Consider the following 19,646-nt stretch of genomic DNA (forward strand, 5'->3'; position numbering starts at 1 on the left):
CCTTTCTAGTAAGAATTGTCTCAAATTTAGGAATGAGTAGCTTTTATTCTCTTATAAAAAGAGAGGATCAAATTTAACATAAAAGCCTTCTTTCAAACCAAGCCTTCAAAAGGTTTTCTCCTGGAATTAATTTCACAGATAACCATTCTGCCAAAGGAGTATGTCAAAAGGATACTCTACTTACTGCCAAATAAGCACTACTCACACTTAACTATAATGTTGCTTCTAAAACTGGGACGGGGGTGGGGAGGGTGGGGGGAACCATCTTTTTTTTTTTCTTTTCTTTTCTTCTGGACTGTCACAGCCAGTGACAAGAGTCAATGTAGCATAAATCATCAAGTGTATACTCTGGGGTTATTTCACATGATGTGCAATGGATTATGAGCAGTATAAAGAACCCAATGAAGATGCATAAAGGAAAGAACATTTATTTCCTGAAGCTCAATTATGTGCAAAGAACTAACTTCAAAGTACCTTTTATACGTTATATCAAATAATAACAGTAAAAACATTTAAAATATGTTTTTAGTCTTCTATAACTTGAGGAAACAAAGCACTACACAATGAAAATGTTTTTTAGGCCAACAGGAAAGACCAAATATGTTCTCACAGAGCATTAGCTTTTGAATTCTGACCCTACCTTAAAAAACAACTGACTCCTCAATGCAAAGCACTATGCCATGCTATAGACAAATTGTTTAATATTTCTTTAAAATAAAGGAATTATTTATGACATACAAATTACATAACAATGAGAATCAAGGTACCATATTGAAATACCAAAGAAAACATCTTTTATTTTATTTTAAAATATAATTGATCCAGACATCTTTTCACGTTCTACATATTTAAAACAAAACTTGCTCTTCTAATAAAAAGTTATTTTGTCCTACCATGTATTCAGGTTCAAAACTGTCTGCTAGGAAAATGTTATTTTGGTGTATTATATCCGTTTATCCTCCAACTTGTTAGAACTATATCCAGAATGTTAAATGGACTAAATTCTATTTATATTATCCAATGACCACTGTATAGATTTTGATCAAATTATAAAACCTAAGCAACAGAAAGTTCAAGCCACTCTACCTAAGAAGTTCAGAATATGCTTAAGCAGACAATTTTTTAAAATTATTGTTCCTTCCACAATCCAAAATATCAGTTTAAATGCAAAATACTCAAATGTGGGAAAATGTGAAGTTTAGTATGGGAACAATGAAAGAAAATGATCTAATAAATACAAAATTTATTAAGCAATTTTTCTGCTTATTCTCCTTCTGTGTAATAGGAAATAAGTATGAAATGAAAGGGCCTGCTTCAAAGCACAGACTTGGGAGGGTCTATAAACTTGGGCCTGGGCTTTACTGATAAATCATTCTGATCTAAGATTTCTGATCAAAGACTTTTAACAATCTAACATTTTGAAGATTATATCTTATTCAGCTTGTACCCTTATACCTAAGTCTCAAGTAGTATAAATAAAATATAGTTGGTGATACATAAACATCTTGTAAGTTGAAATTGAAAATTAGAGAAGAAAAATTAAGTATTTTAATTAATATCTTAAATTTGACAGAATTTGGCCAAGATCTCTGATAAGTAGTTTGTTGCTAACATAGTCAACAACAAAACACTGTAATTTCTCACAATAAAAATGGCTATTGGCTATCCTACATTACCAGCATTAAAATTAAATTGACGTGAAATGGAAGAAGGTTGTGTAAAATGTCATAAAAGGGCACAGAAAAATGGACAATTTAAAAAAGATCTTCTATCTAGAGGAGAAAGTTTCAGTACTCTAAGGTATTTCGTCATTTCTAAAAGAGAATTCTAACATCAGTGAAGAAGACACTATGTTAAAAAAAGACATCTCTTTTTGAGATTTTGTTTAGACATAGAGCAACACTGTATAGAAAGTCATAATCTTCAGGCCTAATGAAACATATATCAAACATAAAACACTCTGTACACAATGTATAATTTCAAAATAATTGACATTTCTAAAAATCTGTGCATTCTTTGCTACTGCAATTTCTGAGTATTTCTCAGGAAGATCTAAAGAGTTTACCATTAGTTTTAGATCATGATTAAATTCCAAATAGTCAACTACTCAGTGACTGTGCTAAAAATTCACACTCCTTTTATGGTTAATGTATTTGAGAAATTTGTTTTAAGGAAAAAAAGAATACTTTGCAAACTACTACTAACAATCACTATGATTTTCTTGAATAACTGTATTTACGTTATAAAATTTTAAAAGTATAGTTATCCACAAAATATTTTTAGCAGTTGTAAGTGTTAAAAAGAAAGTGTGGTTTAAAACAAAGTACTTTTAATATATTCAGGTTTGGTCTGAACCAAATACATTAAATCAAAGATGAGAGCAACACAGAATATTTACCTGAGGTTGATTTCTTAAAACTACCAAAAGTAAGACTAACTCTTCCCCCTGGAACATGGCTTCACTGAATGGGTATAAACGTTCCAGGGCAGCATTTCTCAAAGCAAGTTCTAGTAACAACTGCTCTGTGAAAGAAATGATCTGTGTTCAATTAAGTTTGGAAAATGCAAAGTTAAAGCTCACTGGCAAGGTATCTAAGTTTTTATTATACTAATAGGATTATCAGTCTCTCACAGGGATAGACTGTCTGACTATTTGACCACAGAACTCTTATCATTCATTCAGCAGCAGCACCCTCCCCCCAAATACTGTTCTGCCACACATATACTGGGACAATCTTAAAGTTAAAATTTCAAATTATTCCTGTCATTTTCATTTTTGTTCCCTAAGCAATAATAATATGGGAGTTCCCGTAGTGGCTCAGTGGTAAACGAATCCAACTAGAAAACATGAGGTTGCAGGTTTGATCCCTGGCTTCACTCAGTGGGTTAAGAATCTGGCATTGCCGTGAGCAGTGGTGTAGGTCGCAGACGTGGCTCGGATCTGGCATTGCTGTGGCTGTGGCATAGGCCAGCAGCTACAGCTCCAATTGGACCCCTAGCCTGGGAAACTCCATATACCATAAGTGCAGCCCCTAGAAAAGACAAAATAAAACAAAAGAAAACAAAAAAAACTAATGAAATCACTAAATTAATATATTTCCTGTTTTAGCTTTAACATAAAACTCATACCTACCACTGAACATTAAAAAAGTATGCAGCAAAATTTACCTTTGGCACATATAAAACTTCAGGGTAGCTCTTTCCACAACTAGTATCTTTCCCCAGGCACTGAACCGCTCGACACCTCATGTCCACAGTGGCAGTCCTCAGAGAGCCATTCTCTCTCATCTTCTACACAGGCCAGACCCATTTAAAGTCAGCTAAACTAATAAACCAATCCTTTCCAAACTGCTAATGAGGCACAACAAATTACTCATCTAGAAGCATATAGGATTAAGATGCTTTTAGAGACACAAGACCATAACTCAGGAAAGAGCTAGTTGATGGTTTTCCATGTACCTCAAAGGTGACCCTTAAACATTAGCTTTGGAGTTCCTGTTATGGCTCAATGGGTTACGAACCCAACTAGTATCCATGAAGATGCAGGTTCAATCCCTGGCCTCGCTCAGCTCTGATGCTACATGAGCTGTGGTGTAGGTCACAGATGTGGCTGGATTCTGCATTGCTTTGGCTGTGGCAGAGGCCGGTAGCTGCAGCTTCAATTCAAACCCTAGCCTGGGAACTTACATATGCCACAGGTGTGGCCCTAAGAAACAAAACAAACAAACCAAAAAAAAAAAAAAAAAAAAAAAAAAACCCATCAGCCTTGCTACAACTCAATTCTAGGATTCTTTTTTTTTTTTTTTTTTTCCGTTTTTTGGGCGAGTCCCACGGCATATGGAGGTTCTCAGGCTAGGGGTCGAATTGGAGCTGTAGCTGCCGGCCTACGCCACAGCCACAGCAATGTAGATCCGAGCCGTGTCTGCGACCTACACCACAGCTCACGGCAACGCCGGATCCCCAAACCACTGAGCAAGGCCAGGGATCGAACCTACAACCCCATGGTTCCTAGTCGGATTCATTAACCACTGAGCCATGATGGGAACTCCTCTAGCATTCTTTTTGCAAAACATTTTACATTTTCTATCTAAAAGCACTAGGTCAAGTGATAATGTTATAAAATGATCTGGTTAATTCAGTCACAAGACTAATTCATTTTTATTATAAATAGAGTACATATGAATTTCTTAGTTACTAATAGTAAGTTTATTCTTTTTTGAGTTATGTGTTTCATGGAAAAGGATATAAAATAAAATATTTTAGGTTATAGATGTCTTGTTGTGGCTCAGAGGTAATGAGCCTGACTAGTATCCATGAAAATGCAGGTTCAATCCCTGGCCTCGCTCAGCAGGTTAGGGTTAGGGTTAGGGTTGGAATGGCAGTAGGTATTTCCTCAGAAACCTTGGAGGCCAGAAAAAGTGGCACATTTTTCCAGTGGTGAAAGAAAAGAACTTCTAACTGACAAATCTATATCCAGCAAAAATACCTTTTAGAAATGGAGATGTAATAAAGATATCCTCAGATTTTATACAGAAAGGTAGCAATATTAAATGAAACATATACACAGATATCCAGATAAAACTGCAACCTGAGCATATGTAATCTCTAGCCCATCCCTCCTTCTCCCCTTTTTTCATATATACGTATTCTCAGTGAAGTAATCAATAAGATATATACCATAGGAAGAATCCCCTTGAGAGAAGAGTAAATTGGGACAGTGCTACAGGAACACTGAGTATAGCAAAAGCACATGTCCGTGCACAACACACACACACCCTCCCTACAAAGCCTACTGGATAAAACTCTGGGTGAACAGAGTAACACAATGGAAATTCAGGGTTCCCTTTGCTGTTGCTGAATCTAAGAGAATCTCCTTCCAACCCCAGCCAGAATAGAAACAAAACCAAAACCTGAAAATACCTACCTCAACTCCCAAAGCTTCACAGGTAAACTCAGCCCAGTATAAGGATGAGCAAACAAGTTTTTTTAAAAAGGAGAATGATTTCAGAACTCAGAGCAAATGCCTCATTTTGATACAGAGTTACTGTCAGGAGAGGAGAAATCTTTTCTAAAATTTCTGACCACTATTTTCACTGAGATTCAAAGGACTCTGTATTAGGAGAGAATGCAGAAGGATAATATGAGTTGAGGAAAGAAAGAGTATAAGAAAAAGCACAATTGCTTGATAGAATTACTAAAAGGCAAAATGAATATTATAAAGTAGCAACTCTTGAAGGAGAATACACATGGGGAGAGAACTTTGAAATTAATGGTAGACATAGAATAATGAAAAAATAAGGGCAGGAAAGTAGATTTGTATTTTCATTGATGATAAACTTACTATATCATTCAAAAGCTTTTTAGTTGAACACCAAAGAGGTATCTGTTGCCTCACAGACTATTTCTCCTGATAGTAAATCTTAGAATTATATAATTTTCTCCTGTAAAAGGAAATTTAACATCAAGCCTCAATAAAATCATAACTGCAGCTAGACCTGACAATCCCTAGTGAATCACAAAACAGATTACTTCTCACATTATACTTAATTTATACAAGATTTTTAACAAGCTAGGTAGTTGGATAAGCAATAAAGAGACAGTGAAAGTTTATGAGCAAGGAAATAATACAATCAGAACAGCATGACAGAATTTGCAAATGAAATTAATTTCTCTTCCTACACTAAAAAAAGATAAACAATGCTGAAAATATTTTTTAAATGTCAGGGAAAATTTAACTGTGCTATATTTAACTGTGCTAAGTATTGGGGAACTTACTCACCAAAAGAAATATACTATAGGAATCATTAAACAGCTACTAAAAATTATAAAAGTTGGAAAAGTAGAGAAAGCAGGAAATAGGAGTTCCCCAGTGGCCTAGTGGTTAAGGATTTGCTGTTGTCACTGCTATGGCTTGGGTTACTGCTATGGGTTGGGTTTGATCCGTGGCCTGGGAACTTCTGCATGCCATGGGCATGGCCAGAAAAAAAATTCGAAGGTAAAAGTTGAGTTTGTCTGTACTCCCAAATGATCTGCAATATTCCTGTTTATTCTCTCTACCAATTGCAAAGGCAATGATAGTAGCACAGGCTATTAATCTGTGAGGACAGGTAGAAGGACAGGGTGAAGAGGTTGATAACTATAATGTCAGGTTTACAAAAGTTAGCATCACTAATAGTATGGGTACACTGGAGGAGAATAAAGAGCAAGCACAAAATAGGAGGTTCCATTTATAAACTATAACTGAGGCCAAGCACATGGTCCTTGCCCTCAGAGAGTCAACAAATATTTCCAAAGGATACAGAACAGATCTAGGGAAGTACAGAGACGAGCAAAGGGAAAAAGAGATGCTCATCAAGCTTCTGAAGATACAACATACAAATCTATGTATTATTTGAGTGGCCCAGATTTCTAAGACCAGATCTAAAAGCAAAGACATTATGGACTAGGTCTTATTTTATGAATATAAATGGATGGTGCTATGGGACTCAGGCAAAAGGAATTAAGTACTTAAGGGATCAAACTGAGTTTTGTAAAATAGATTAAGATCTGGACAAATGTCAATGGATAAAGACAGACACTGAAAAAGAGAAAATGCATGATGAAACATTAAACAGTAACATTCATCAGAGGAAATGCTGAGTATTGTTATTTCAGAAAAAGTAAAAATGTTCTGGTTGAAGTTTATATGGGAAAGCAGCTGGGAATGCAAGGTTGAAAATCGGCTAGATGTAGATTATGAAGAGAATTTATCGCCCTATATAAATAGCTTTCCCTTGGTTTTAACCTCACTGATCCCCTGAAGTCTTAGCAAACCCTGCATGTCCCCATATCAATTTTGAGAACCACCTCCTTATAGCAATGCAAATGACTGAATCAATGCAGAGTTGTTTTTATTTCTTTTTAATAAGCCCGTTAATGGTATGCAGAAAGACTAAAGCAGAAAGATACAGAGGAAGAGCCCTGGATTTGGCACAGTAGTGAGATAAGATCACCAAAGCCAAATTCAACATTTACAGAAATTTTTTTTTTTTTTTTTTTTTTTCCTTTTCTAGGGCTGCTTCCCTGGAGGTTCCCAGGTTAGGGGTCTAATCGGAATTGTAACAGTAGTGTCTGCAACCTACACCACAGCTCACGGCAACACCGGATCCTTAACCCACTGAGCAAGGCCAGGGATCAAGCCCGCAACCTTATGATTCCTAGTTGGATTCATTAACCACTGCACCATGATGGGAACTCCAAAAGAAAATTTCTTAAGGCTAGACTTGCAAGTAATAAAAGAACAAACTGATTTAATTTCTTCCCTTACCTTCACGGTACCCACCAGGATAAAAAACTCATTTCTTTAGGTAAGCTATTATCATAGGTATGTTCTCAGATGTTCCAGAATGGGTTCCAGTTTCAGGAAATTTTATTTTCAATAAAGACAATTTGTTACCCGTCAAATTTCTATCTCATGTATATGACTTCATAAGACATTATGAAAGTAAAGATTATACACTAAAAAAAAATCTATCAGTCTACCTGTCCTGATGTATAGTTTTCAGATATGATCTCTGGAATTATATGCTCAGCCAGCTATGAGAGTTAGCCTTGGAACCTATCAAATATAACACTACATCTATAAATGCATGAACAAACTTGCAGAATCTGATGTATTCATAAATTTAGAAACTATACATAATATTTTACTGTGTTATACAGATCTGTAAAGCTTCTTTCTCTTTACTGTATAAACTAAAAAAATTTAAAATGATTTAGCTCATTGTGCTAAATATAAATACTTAAAAAACAAAAATTTATTAAAATGATGATGTGCAAAAATAATTGTTACTTCTGTTTTTAGCTGATAAGTCCATAGCTTCTTTAACAAAATCAAATTTAGAACGTTTCAAGGAAAAGGCTGAAATGATACCTAAATCACTCAAATTTCACAGAGAATATTAGAAATTTAGAGAAAATCCTTTGATTAAAGCAGTTTGTTTTTTAAAATATACCTCTTGCTTTTGCTGCCAGGAAAAGACAATTAGTGCTTTTTAAATACTAACAAACTCAATAATAAGTATATTTAGATATCAGAATCGACCTCTAGTAATGACCAAGGGAACCTCTGCAGATAATTACAAAATATTGATACAATTTAAAAAAATTTTTAAGACACAGAAAACATCCAAAAGCAGAAAGAAACCAGAGGAATGTAATGCCTAAACTGCAACTGGAAGGGGTAAAAAATTACCAGTTTGCAGCTTTCTGACTCAAGAGTATAACTCCCACACCCACTGCTATGACTACAGAAAAGGGAATAGGGAAAAGTGTTGCCTCACTAGCAAAAAGTGACATACTGGCTATTAAATATTTTAAATATTGTATTTGATTTTAAATTAATACTACTAGACTTTAAAAATTTATTAGTGAGGACCAGAACCTACTTCAGTAAAGGTCAGTAGATAAAAGCAATGATCAAGGGTGTAGTTCTGGTTATTTTATTTTATTTTATTTTGTCTTTTTGCCATTTCTTGGGCCACTCCCACAGCATATGCACGTTCCCCGGCTAGGGGTCGAATCGGAGCTGTAGCCACCGGCCTACGCCAGTGTTCATGGCAACGCCAGACCACGACGGGAACACCAGTTCTGGTTATTTTTATTTTTATCTATTTTTTTTGTCTTTTTGCCATTTTCTTGGGCCACTCCCACGGCATATGGAGGTTCCCAGGCTAGGGGTCGAATCAGAGCTGTAGCCACCAGCCTAAGCCAGAGCCACAGCAATACGAGATCCGAGTCGCATCTGTGACCTACACCACAGCTCACAGTAAGGCCAGATCCTTAACCCACTGTGCAAGGCCAGGGATCGAACCCGCAACCTCATGGTTCCTAGTCGGATTCGTTAACCACTGAGCCACGGCGGGGACTCCAAGTTCTGGTTATTTTTAATATCCTTTTTATTATAGGAAAGCATTAACATTTAGAATATGTCGCTATCTGACAGGTTTTTAAAAAATCTGTAAATTGAAAAATGGTTTTCTATTTTAAAGAGACAGAAGGAAAAATTTAATAAAATCATAACACGGCTTTTTTATTTAAAATATCTGGAGTTCCTGTTGTGGCTCAGCAGGTTAAGCATCTGACAGAACATCTGTGAGGATACGGGTTTGATCCCTGGCTTCACTCAATGAGTTAAGGATCCAGCATTGCTGCAAGCTGTGGTGTAGGTCTCAGATATGGCTCAGATCTGGTATTGCCGTGGCTATAGTGTAGGCCTCAGCTGCAGCTCTGATTTGCCCCCTAACTCAGGAACTTCCATATGCCACAGATGCGGCCATAAAAAGAAAAAAAAAAAAAAAAAAGTAAAATGTATTTCCATTACTGTTAATTTAGGAATTTTAATTGCTAAATTCTAATATCTGAGGTATTATTAATGTAAAATATTCTATGCATTTATTATAACAAATACTCCTTTAGTGTACTATTTTATCCATGATTACAGTTGAGTAGTGAAACAAATTATTATTTTTATAATTCTATCATTGTAAGTTTTAGCTACTGCATAACTCTGACATATGGTCAGATTCTAAAAACCTGATTAGAATGTAAGGTCTTTATTAATTACTTTAACTAAAATTAATAAAGTAATTTTCAACTGATGTTATTTCCAATAATTTTAAAAATTATTTCATATATTTGCTATACATATTAAACTGAATTGACTTGAAAATTAAACATCTGTAGATACAGACATATTTTTCTTACATATACAAATGTTCATTTTACTGATTTTCTTTCAAATAAATCCAAGCTCCTTCAATATCTTGGTAGGTTAAACCACCACCACCACCAACAACAACAACAAACTGTGGAATAAATGATGGACAGATGTGACATATTTCTGTAGAAACCTATCACAAACTTTGAAATTTGAAAACCTGGAATCCAATCCTACCTACATGATTTACTGGAAATGAGACCTCATGAAGGAATTGTTACCTCAGTAAGCCTCAGTCTCTCCAACAAAAATGCAATGTTATGTCTGTAAAGCAACCATCACAGTGATAAGAGCACCATGATAACTGGTGTCCTATTAATTTTAGTTTCCTTTCCCTGGCCTTTAAAAATTGAGTGATAGGCTGGGAAACAACTACAGTGAAGAAAAATAATTATGCTGAATAAAACGCTATACTACCTAAACCAAAGTAAAAGAAAAATTACATATACTTTAAAGATTATAACAGTAACAAATTCTCATAGTAGAAAAAGCAGGAGAAAAAAATCTTCCGTAATTCCACCAACAGACATAACTACTGTAAGTGTTTACCCTGATAAAATATCGGTTATTCCATATAATCCATAATTCTATTAATATAATGAGTTGTTCCTATATTTTTTTCTGAAATTTATACCTCTGTGGCCATTAATAATAATCTGGTTGTAGTTCTAATACAGTTTTGTCTACTCAGTCATAATATAAGATACTTGAGAATAGAAACTGTATCTTAAATGCCTTAGTTGTCATATATTTCACCTAGTATAATGCTTATACAATGCATGATTTAATAGCTTCCTATCTGCTAAAATAATGAATGACTAAAACTTTTTTATATATTAAACCATCCTTATGGAATAGTTCAGAATGCTAGTGGGATCATTTAAAGATCTATATATTTTCCTGTTCTTTAAAACTGGCTACTGTTTTAAAAGAACAAAATTTACTGTCAATAACTTAAAATTTATACAAGTAACCTATCCAAGGTTACAGCAAGAACCATGAAGTTAGAATAGATATAATAGAACAAAGTACCAGCAAAAACCTCTTCTGTAGAGGATAAATGTGGTTACAAATAAAAGTTCATTATGTTACATTTATATTATGTTTTACAGTTACCTAAGGTATGGTTGTTTAACAATTTTCACAATTACCCGAAAAAAAAGAATGGTATTTAAACAAGAACAATAAATTTCAAGTATACAACATACCTGAGTTCGTAAAATTTCATTCTTTGACAATTGCATATCACCAGTCAATTCTTTCACAACAATGCCCAGTGGCTCTAGACGTTTGCTGAAGTAATTTGTCATTTCAGCTGCCAAGGCTTTCATTGGAGCAACATATACAATCTGTGCCAAAGAAACACCACATGATGAATGAGCAAAAACTACAATGTCATTTGTTTCACAGCAGTCAATACAAGTCACTATTTATTGTGAAATATGATTCTAGCTATTTGGAGTGAAAAATCTTAATAGTGATATATGAAAAGTACTTATCGCTGTTGGATAACTGTGCAGCTGTTTAAAGGACAATGGAATTTGCTTTACAGCCTCATCACTATGAGAACTGGTGCTTCAAAGCTAAGTGTATTTTCATAGCTCTCACAAGAGCAGTGGGCTTTTCATAACACAAATAGGGATTTTCTTAAAAGTAATAAGTACCAATCTTGTGTAGCACATGGAACTATATGTGATGGAACATGATGGAGGATAATGTGAAAAAAAAGAACACATGTATTTGTATAACTGGGTCACTTTGCTGTACAGCAGAAATTGACAGAACGTTGTAAATCAACTATAATAAAAAAATTTTAAAAAAGTAAAGAAATAAAATAAGCAGTATTCTTTACATGACTTCATATAATAACCTTAAAAATTCCAGATTTCATGTAATGTGTACAACTACAGAATGATTTTAAATTTTAAAATTTAATAAGGTGATGTTTGACTTGTTAATTTCCTACCTTAAATTCATTCTTTTTGATAACACCTTGTTGAAAATGTTGGCGAATTTCATGCAAAACCGTAAGCATTGCAATGTTAGTCTTTCCGGCTCCAGTGGGGGCACAAATCAGCATGTTCTCATTGGTGTTGTAGGCAGTTTCAAACACAATTGACTGGATTCTATTGAGTCTCCTCATTCCTTTAAAAGCCAGTTGCCCAATCTAAAAAAGACATGACTTGTTATAAATAATAATAGTGAAGGTTCCATAGAAAACATTAAATGCAAACAAACTAGTTTGTTTAATCTCCCCATGTGTCCTATATTTAAACTAAGTAGATGTGTCAAGAACAATTCACAACAATTCTAATGCATCTGGGAATTGCAGCTTACTCAATTTGAAAAATATGACAATGAGACTATATTGTATCTTTGTACACATTCCTAAGTACAAAACAATAATAAATTAATAACGTAATGAAACAAAATTAGATTAGGTACCTTTTGATTTTATATGACTACAGCCTTATTTATTTAGATTTAAGATGACATAATAGCATCTACTGTCATCACTGTATCATCTTTGTTTTTTATAATGAAGCTTTTAAAATACTGCTATATTTTTTTAATTAAAAAAAATTTTTTTTTTGGCCATGCCTGTGGCATGCAGAAGTTTCCAGGCCAGGGATTGAACCCATGCCATGGCAGTGACAATACTGGATCCTTAATCCGCTGAGATACCAAGGAACTCAGTAAAATATTATTGTAAATGAATGCGCAATTTCTAGCCTTTACAGACTCATGATAAGAAATACAGAGTTCATTATTCCTAAATTATAAATCTGGTCATGTCACATTCCAGTTTGAAGATTTTCTGAGACTTCTCACTGTAAACTTTCACTATACAGGTTATGCAGCATATAAGATATTTCAAGGCACAGAAGGTACAGTAAACAGGACTCTTCAAAATGTGAACTCTTGTTATTATCTTCCACTACCACTGTCTATACATACTACCTTCTGAACATTCTTTGTGCCTCTGCACTACCTATAATACCTTTCCCAATCTTGAGAAACTCTTCAGTATCATTCAAGTTCAAATCTCTTGTCCTCTTCAATTCCATTGCAATTATTATATTTATGTATTTATACTTTTCCATATTTCAAAAAATTTAAGGAACTCCCTTTTCTCTCAACACCCCTTTACATACTGTCATTATGATTCTTAACCACAAACATTGAAGTGATTTGTTTATGTGTATGTCCAGCCCACTGGATTGAAACTAAGAATTCAGTTTTATTACTCTTTGCATCACCAAAGTACCTAAGCAACTGCTAGAAACATAAATTTTTATTGATTGATAAATCAATTGATAAATGAGAGGAAAAGTCTTAAAAAGATATGTACTTTATACACAATACCTTCCAAAGAAACAGTAAACTCAATTTAAACAAAATATATAGCAGTTCCAGAAAAAACCCTATATTCAACCATGAATAAGAAACATTTTTTTATGCTCTTAAAGGTTACAGCTCAATCAAGAAGTAAACTCAGGGGCTTGGAGAATAGACTTGGGGTTGCCAAGGGGGAGCAGGAGGGAGTGGGGTGGATTGGGAGCTTGTTGTTAATAGATGCAGATTATTGCCGTTGAGATAGACTAGCAATGAAATCCTGCTGTGTAGCACTGGGAACTATGTCTAGTCACTTATGATGGAGCATGATAATGTGAGAAAAAAGAATGTATGTATGTATGTGCAACTGGGTCACCATGCTGTACAGTAGGAAAAAAAAACTGTATTGGGGAAATAACAATTAAAAAAAATTTAAAAAAAAGAAGTAAACTAAGACATCAGAAGAACACACCAACAAACCTTACAGATGGAGGTTTATAACATTCTATTCCATTCAATAGTCACTAACCATTTGTATAAATATTACTATACTAAGAACTTACATTGATATAAATATTCATTTTCTTAATATAAGTAGAAAGTGTTTAAAATGACCCTTATAATAGATTAGTTTGTTAAGGGGGAAAAAAAGATGATAAAATTATGTTACATCATTCCAGCTGTCTAAAATAAAGATATGATGTATGTGCTGAGGTATCTGGGCAAGGAGTCACTAAGAAGGCTATTTCAAGAAGGAACTGAGCATTAAAAAAACACCTGGAACTAGTTAAAAGTTAGTCATTTTGTGACAGAGATGGGAGGAAGGGGTAGCAGAGATGATGAAGATAGAAAAGTAGGCCATGACCAGGCTATGAAGACCAGACTACCATAGAGCCTCCTCTGTCTCTAATGATTTTCCTAAAAGACCAAAGGGTAGCAGAGGAAACCAAGACCTAGAGAAGTTAAACAACTTATCCAAGTCCACACTGCTAATAAATTGTGGAAGGGATGAGATCTGAACTGTGTTTGTCTTAGCTCCAAATACAAATTACCACCAAACATACTGTTTAAAATACTACCATATGATCATTTATTTTGCCAATTAATAAGTCTCTGCATTCATTTCAAAACCACTGCAAAAACAATCCTTAAAATATTGTTGCATATATACACTCTACTATCAGCAGAATATGCTAAGAAACAGCAAGTTACCAAAAAAAAAAACCTACAAAAATTTATCAATTACTTCAAAAAGCCCACATTCTGCCTCCCATTTCTATTTGTTTTCCATTTTAAATTTAGAAAAATTAATGAAACAATTTTCATCAATAAGCTTGGTAAAAAAAATAAAAGGATTGTATACAGACAGCAATTGTAACAGTACTGAAAAAATATCACTAGAGAATTCAGTATATTTCAAATTTTGACTATGAGCTACTGGAACATAAGATAATTAAGTTAAAGTTTATTATGCATAAAGAATTTCTTGTATTTAAACTGTATTCAAATTGTATTCATAAATATCTTAAGAAAACAAAAGATTCAAGAGGAAGAAAAAGTGTATATCAAAATTCTACTCAAATTTAGGACTATGTAGTAATAATATTCATTGTTTCATTTACATTTCATAAAAACCCTAATATCTAATTAAATGGTGATAACAATCATGGCTTCCAAATATATGATATTCTTCTAACCTAGAAGAAACATATACATTGATTTTATACATTAATATACAAAGTTAAACTACAATTATTTTTCTTAGCATGTATTTGCTCTTAAACAGAAAACTGAGTATCTGATGGCTAATTTATCATAAAGAGTTTATGTTTAGAATAGTCATTTTTCCCTTTAGTTAGTTTTAACCAAGCATTTTCAAAACATCAGAATCAGCAGATGAAAATGTCAGATGCCTCATCATAAATCCACTTGTCTATAAATATTTTAGATTAATCAAACTACTATTCTTACAGAAATGACATGACTCATTCATGCAATTCCATAGAAAATATATATGCTTCTAATATCCTTTATCAAATACTAGCCACACAGGCTGCTGTCCAATGCATACTTTATTTTAAAAAATAATCTAGATGATACTATTTACCTTCATGAACAAAAATTTACAGTAAACATACTGCATTAATTGTTTACAATAGTCAAATGTAGATACTTATACTGCCAGTCAATTAAAACGCAACAACTGGGCATCTAAGATGAAGCGAGGGCCATGTCATCCCTTCCATATCATAAGCTTAAGTTTTAAATATTCTAACAGTAAACATTACAATTTCAGTATATATTAGAAAAAAATCATATAGATACCAAAGATATATGTAATTTTCACAGTTTCCTCTAGCTCTAGATAGCATGCACCTTAGGCTCAAAATAGAAAAGAAAAAGAAAATAATGCAGTGCATCACATAAGATAAAGGAAAATGTTTTAAATTGTATTTGGGTGTATTGAATCACAATGTAAAATAATTTTTTTAAACAGTGAGCTGCAGTCAAAAAAGTGTGAAACCCAAGGCTATCAGACAAACATTTTCCAGCGAGCACCAATGAATTCTTTCACAACATGGCTTATTTCATTTTGGGAACACAAAAATCTTTCTCTCACAAATGCATATTACCTGGGGCTTAGCAATTCCACTTTCTTAGAATGTATCCAAGTGCAAAAATGTATTTGTACAAGATTATACATCACAAAATTATGTGTGGTACCAGAAATTGGAAACAATCCAATGTTAACAATAAGGTACTACGCAAATAAATTATGGCACATCCATACAATGGAATTCCATGTAGCCATAAAACAATGTAAGAATGGATTCTATTTATGAAGATGGAAGGATCTTGTTATTTGAAAAAAGCAAGATGCATAACAATATCATAATATGCTATTTTTTTCAAAGTTGGTAAGACAGGAGGAACAGGGAATAAGAATCTATCATTTATATGTTTAATATTAAAATATGTCTATATTTGTTTATATCTGGAATAATACATAAAACCTAATACAGCAGTTTTTAATAGAAGAAAGTAGGGATCTGAAAAAATAGAGGACAGAGATAAATTAAGAGACTTTACTATTTAAAGACGTCAGTTTTGGGGAGTTCCCTGGTGGTTCAGTAGGTTAAGGTGTCACTGCTGTTGCTTGGGTTGCTGTTGTGGCACGGGTTCAATCCCTGACCCCAGACCTCTGCATGCTGCAGGTGTGGCCAAAAAAAAAAAAAAAAATTCTAGTTTTTAAAATGTGATAATTAGTACCTATGAACAATGAAAAAAAGACACAAAAATATACAGCTGAATTCATTAAAAAACAGAAAAACTAGAGAAATGTCTGATTAAGTGGAGATGCATAAATAAGCTCTACAGTATTACAAAAATATCTCATATTAAAAAGTTATTATTCCTAGAGTTTTACCCTCTAGAGACAAAAAGGTAAACTGAGCTTCTCTTCTAAAGGTCCTTCAGATTATTTTAAGTCATACATCCCTCCACTCATTGTCCTCCTCAACAAATTCACTTTTTTGGTCATAATAAGTCAACTTCCTCAAAGCATCTCTCAATTAAAAGTTTAGGAAGTGAAGAAACAGTAGGTTTCCTATATACAATACTTAAAGCATTAGACCTGGGACCTCACCCAAAATTCTGTTTCAGCAGAAGACTAGATGTGTTACATGTAAAGCCTAGTTTTGCACATGATACACCTTGCCATTATCTAAACTGTACCTTCCCATTCATTTGTTGCGCACTGAACTCTGCCTACCAAGTGCCCAGCCTTGAGGACTTACTCTTTGTCTTCAAGAGCTCACAATGCAGTGGGTGAGTGTGGACTACCAGAAGCCTGTAATGTGGACCCAATTATACCTCTGCTACTACACAATTCCACATCCAAACCTTTAAAGAAACCGGGGAAGATCTGGCATAGTTCTTCACAGACTGCCAACCCCAAACTGATGGTCTGTGACAAGATCAGTAGACTAATATGTTATAAAACAAAACTAAAATGTTACCTTTAATGCTCTTGAATTGGAGATAAATACAAAATATAACATAGTCCTGGCATTGGCATTGTGGCTCAGTGGTAATGAACCCGACTACTATCCATGAGGATGAGGTTCAATCCCTGGCTCTGCTCAGTGGGTTAAGGATCCAGCATTGCTGTGAGCTGCAGTGTAGGTTGCAGATGCGGCTCGGATCTGGCATTGATATGGATGTGGTGTAGGCTGGCAATTCCAGCTCTGATTTGAGCCCTAGCCTGGCAACTTCCATGGGCCACAGGCATGGCCCTAAAAAGACAAAAAAAAAAAAAAAAAAAAAGTAACATATTCCTTATTAAGTCCGCAGGTAAATTTTTCACTAATCTACTTAATGATAATAGTACCAGTTAACTAGCTTTTCTATTGAACACATACTTCATGGAAAGCTTTGCTTTAAATGCTTTAAGGGGATTATTTCTTTTGATATTTGAGGAAAACCCATGAGGTAGGTCTTTCTTATTATCCTTATTTTAAATATGGGAAAACTAGGCACAGAGAGATTAAAAAACTTGCCCAAGGATAAATAGCAAAGAAATACACAGCAAGGACTGGAACAAGTTCAAATTTAAAAATTCAAGTTAAAAACTTGAAAAGAGTAATGATTTCATTACTTTACACTTTTATTCCTTATGCCAATTTTTAACCAAGTAACTTGCTTTTAAATAATTAACATTAATAAATTTACATATCATTTAATTTAAAAATTCCACTTCCAAAAATTTATCCAAGTTAAACTGAACAAGAATGCCAGATAAATAAGCACAAAGATGTTTGCTAAAAGATCATTTATAATTAAAAAAATGAATACAAGTTGAATGGCCATAAATAGGAGTCTGAGATAAGTAGTTTGTGATACATTCTTTATGAATTACAGTGGTCAAACAGGATAAGGAAGATATATATGCTCATAGGAAAACATCTAAAAGGGAAAAAAAAGCATGCCATAAAACAGGAACATAACTAATTACATATAATCTGTTAATACAAAAACCTATTATGGAAAGCTATATCAAACCATTCCATTGGAGCTGGGACTATAAATGAATTTTACTTTATATTTTATAAATTTAGAAATTACATTAGATATTATTTTTTTAAGAACAGATGTTATCATCAGCTCTACAAAAAACGCCTTTCTGTTTAGATAAAAAATATTTATCTCAAGAAAAAAACAAAAGGGGAAGGCCTACTCTGTGTTGTCTTATAATGTATTAAAAATAATAATTTCTTCCTTACAGATATAAATACCTAACATATTTATGTCATTACAAAGTAACTGATTCACTCCTTTTCCCATTGTTATATATAGAATTATACATCTTTACCAAACCCCAAATTTCTAATTTGTACTTCCACTTTAAAATGCACTGAAAAATAACTGAATTTTGTTAATTGAGAGGAAGAAGAAAAAAAAAGATAGGAAAAACAGTGTATAGCCACTGTTTAGTTCCTCTTTACTAAAGAGTCGTATGTTTTAATGTTTCGTGGTAAAAATTCATTTTGAACCAGACAATGTGGGTGGAGGAAATTAAGTCTTAGCAACAAAAGGCCTCAGGAAAGTAATCTACTATTAAATCTTTGAAGGAAATGAGATTGTAAGATTTTGTGAAAATCAGGTACGTTAGTTATTGTCTAAAATGAAACTGAGCCAATTTTTATCACACACAAAAAAGGCAATAAGAAATCACAATGCATAATTCATAATCCTTTCATATTATTTAAAGGAACGCATTTACATCATTTTAAAGAGTAACCAAAAATGCTCAATATGCCTTAATGAGTCAATTCCTAAGAATCTTCTCATCCTGAAGACAGTCTATTTAACAAAAACGAAAAAAAACCCAAGTAAATAGATGCGTTTTCTAAATACACTGCATTCCTTGATAACAAAATGATAAATAAATAGCTATTACCACTGGCCTGGAAGAGAAATATACAAGGAGAGAAAATGAGTAATAGCAATATTGCCACATTTAATGAGCACTTAGGGAGTAAGAGGAGTCAGGAAGGAGCATTAACCTCTTTCTGGAAAAGGAAGGTACTCCTGATTCCCAGGTTTGAGCTAAGGCTTAAATAGTAAGAAAACTAAAGAAAAATTCTCAAGGGGGTATTTTAAAAGACACACTAAACTCTGGCTGGAGTTCCCATCATGGCGCAATGGTTAACGAATCCGACTAGGAACCATGAGGTTGCGGGTTCCATCCCTGCCCTTGCTCAGTGGGTTAAGGATCTGGCGTTGCCGTGAGCTGTGGTGTAGGTCACAGACGTGGCTCGGATCCCGAGTTGCTGTGGCTCTGGCGTAGGCCGGCAGCTACAGCTCTGATTCGACCCCTAGCCTGGGAACCTCCATATGCCGGGGGAGCGACCCAAGAAATAGCAAAAAAAAAAAAAAAAAAAAAAAAAAACTCTGGCTGCACAGTAACAAACTCCACGAATAAACCGTGGGGACTGCCCATGTGGGTTTCCACCAGCACACTCATTAACAAGACAGCATGTCAAATGTCATT

At 34.0% G+C, this 19,646-nt stretch overlaps 1 protein-coding gene across 7 annotated transcripts in view; it reads right to left on the reverse strand.

Annotated features, from left to right (window-relative positions):
- ASCC3 (activating signal cointegrator 1 complex subunit 3) overlaps window positions 1–19,646 on the reverse strand; it is a 325,213-nt gene that overhangs the window by 206,299 nt on the left and 99,268 nt on the right. For all 7 annotated transcript variants that reach the window (XR_014806468.1, XR_014806467.1, XM_084961374.1 and 4 more), the window contains 2 exons: window positions 11,724–11,924; window positions 10,966–11,106 (listed from right to left, as the gene is read on the reverse strand). Coding sequence is in view for 5 of the 7 variants with exons in the window: in XM_084961374.1 (XP_084817500.1) it covers window positions 10,966–11,106; window positions 11,724–11,924 (342 nt within the window). In the remaining 2 variants the exon portion in view is untranslated. The remainder of the gene's footprint in view (window positions 1–10,965; window positions 11,107–11,723; window positions 11,925–19,646) is intronic.

This window comes from Sus scrofa, chromosome 1, assembly GCF_054392235.1.
Source record: "Sus scrofa isolate SSC_HxYL_T2T_F1_AM1 chromosome 1, Sscrofa_HxYL_maternal_Yorkshire_Landrace_v2.0, whole genome shotgun sequence".
NCBI lineage: Eukaryota > Metazoa > Chordata > Mammalia > Artiodactyla > Suidae > Sus > Sus scrofa.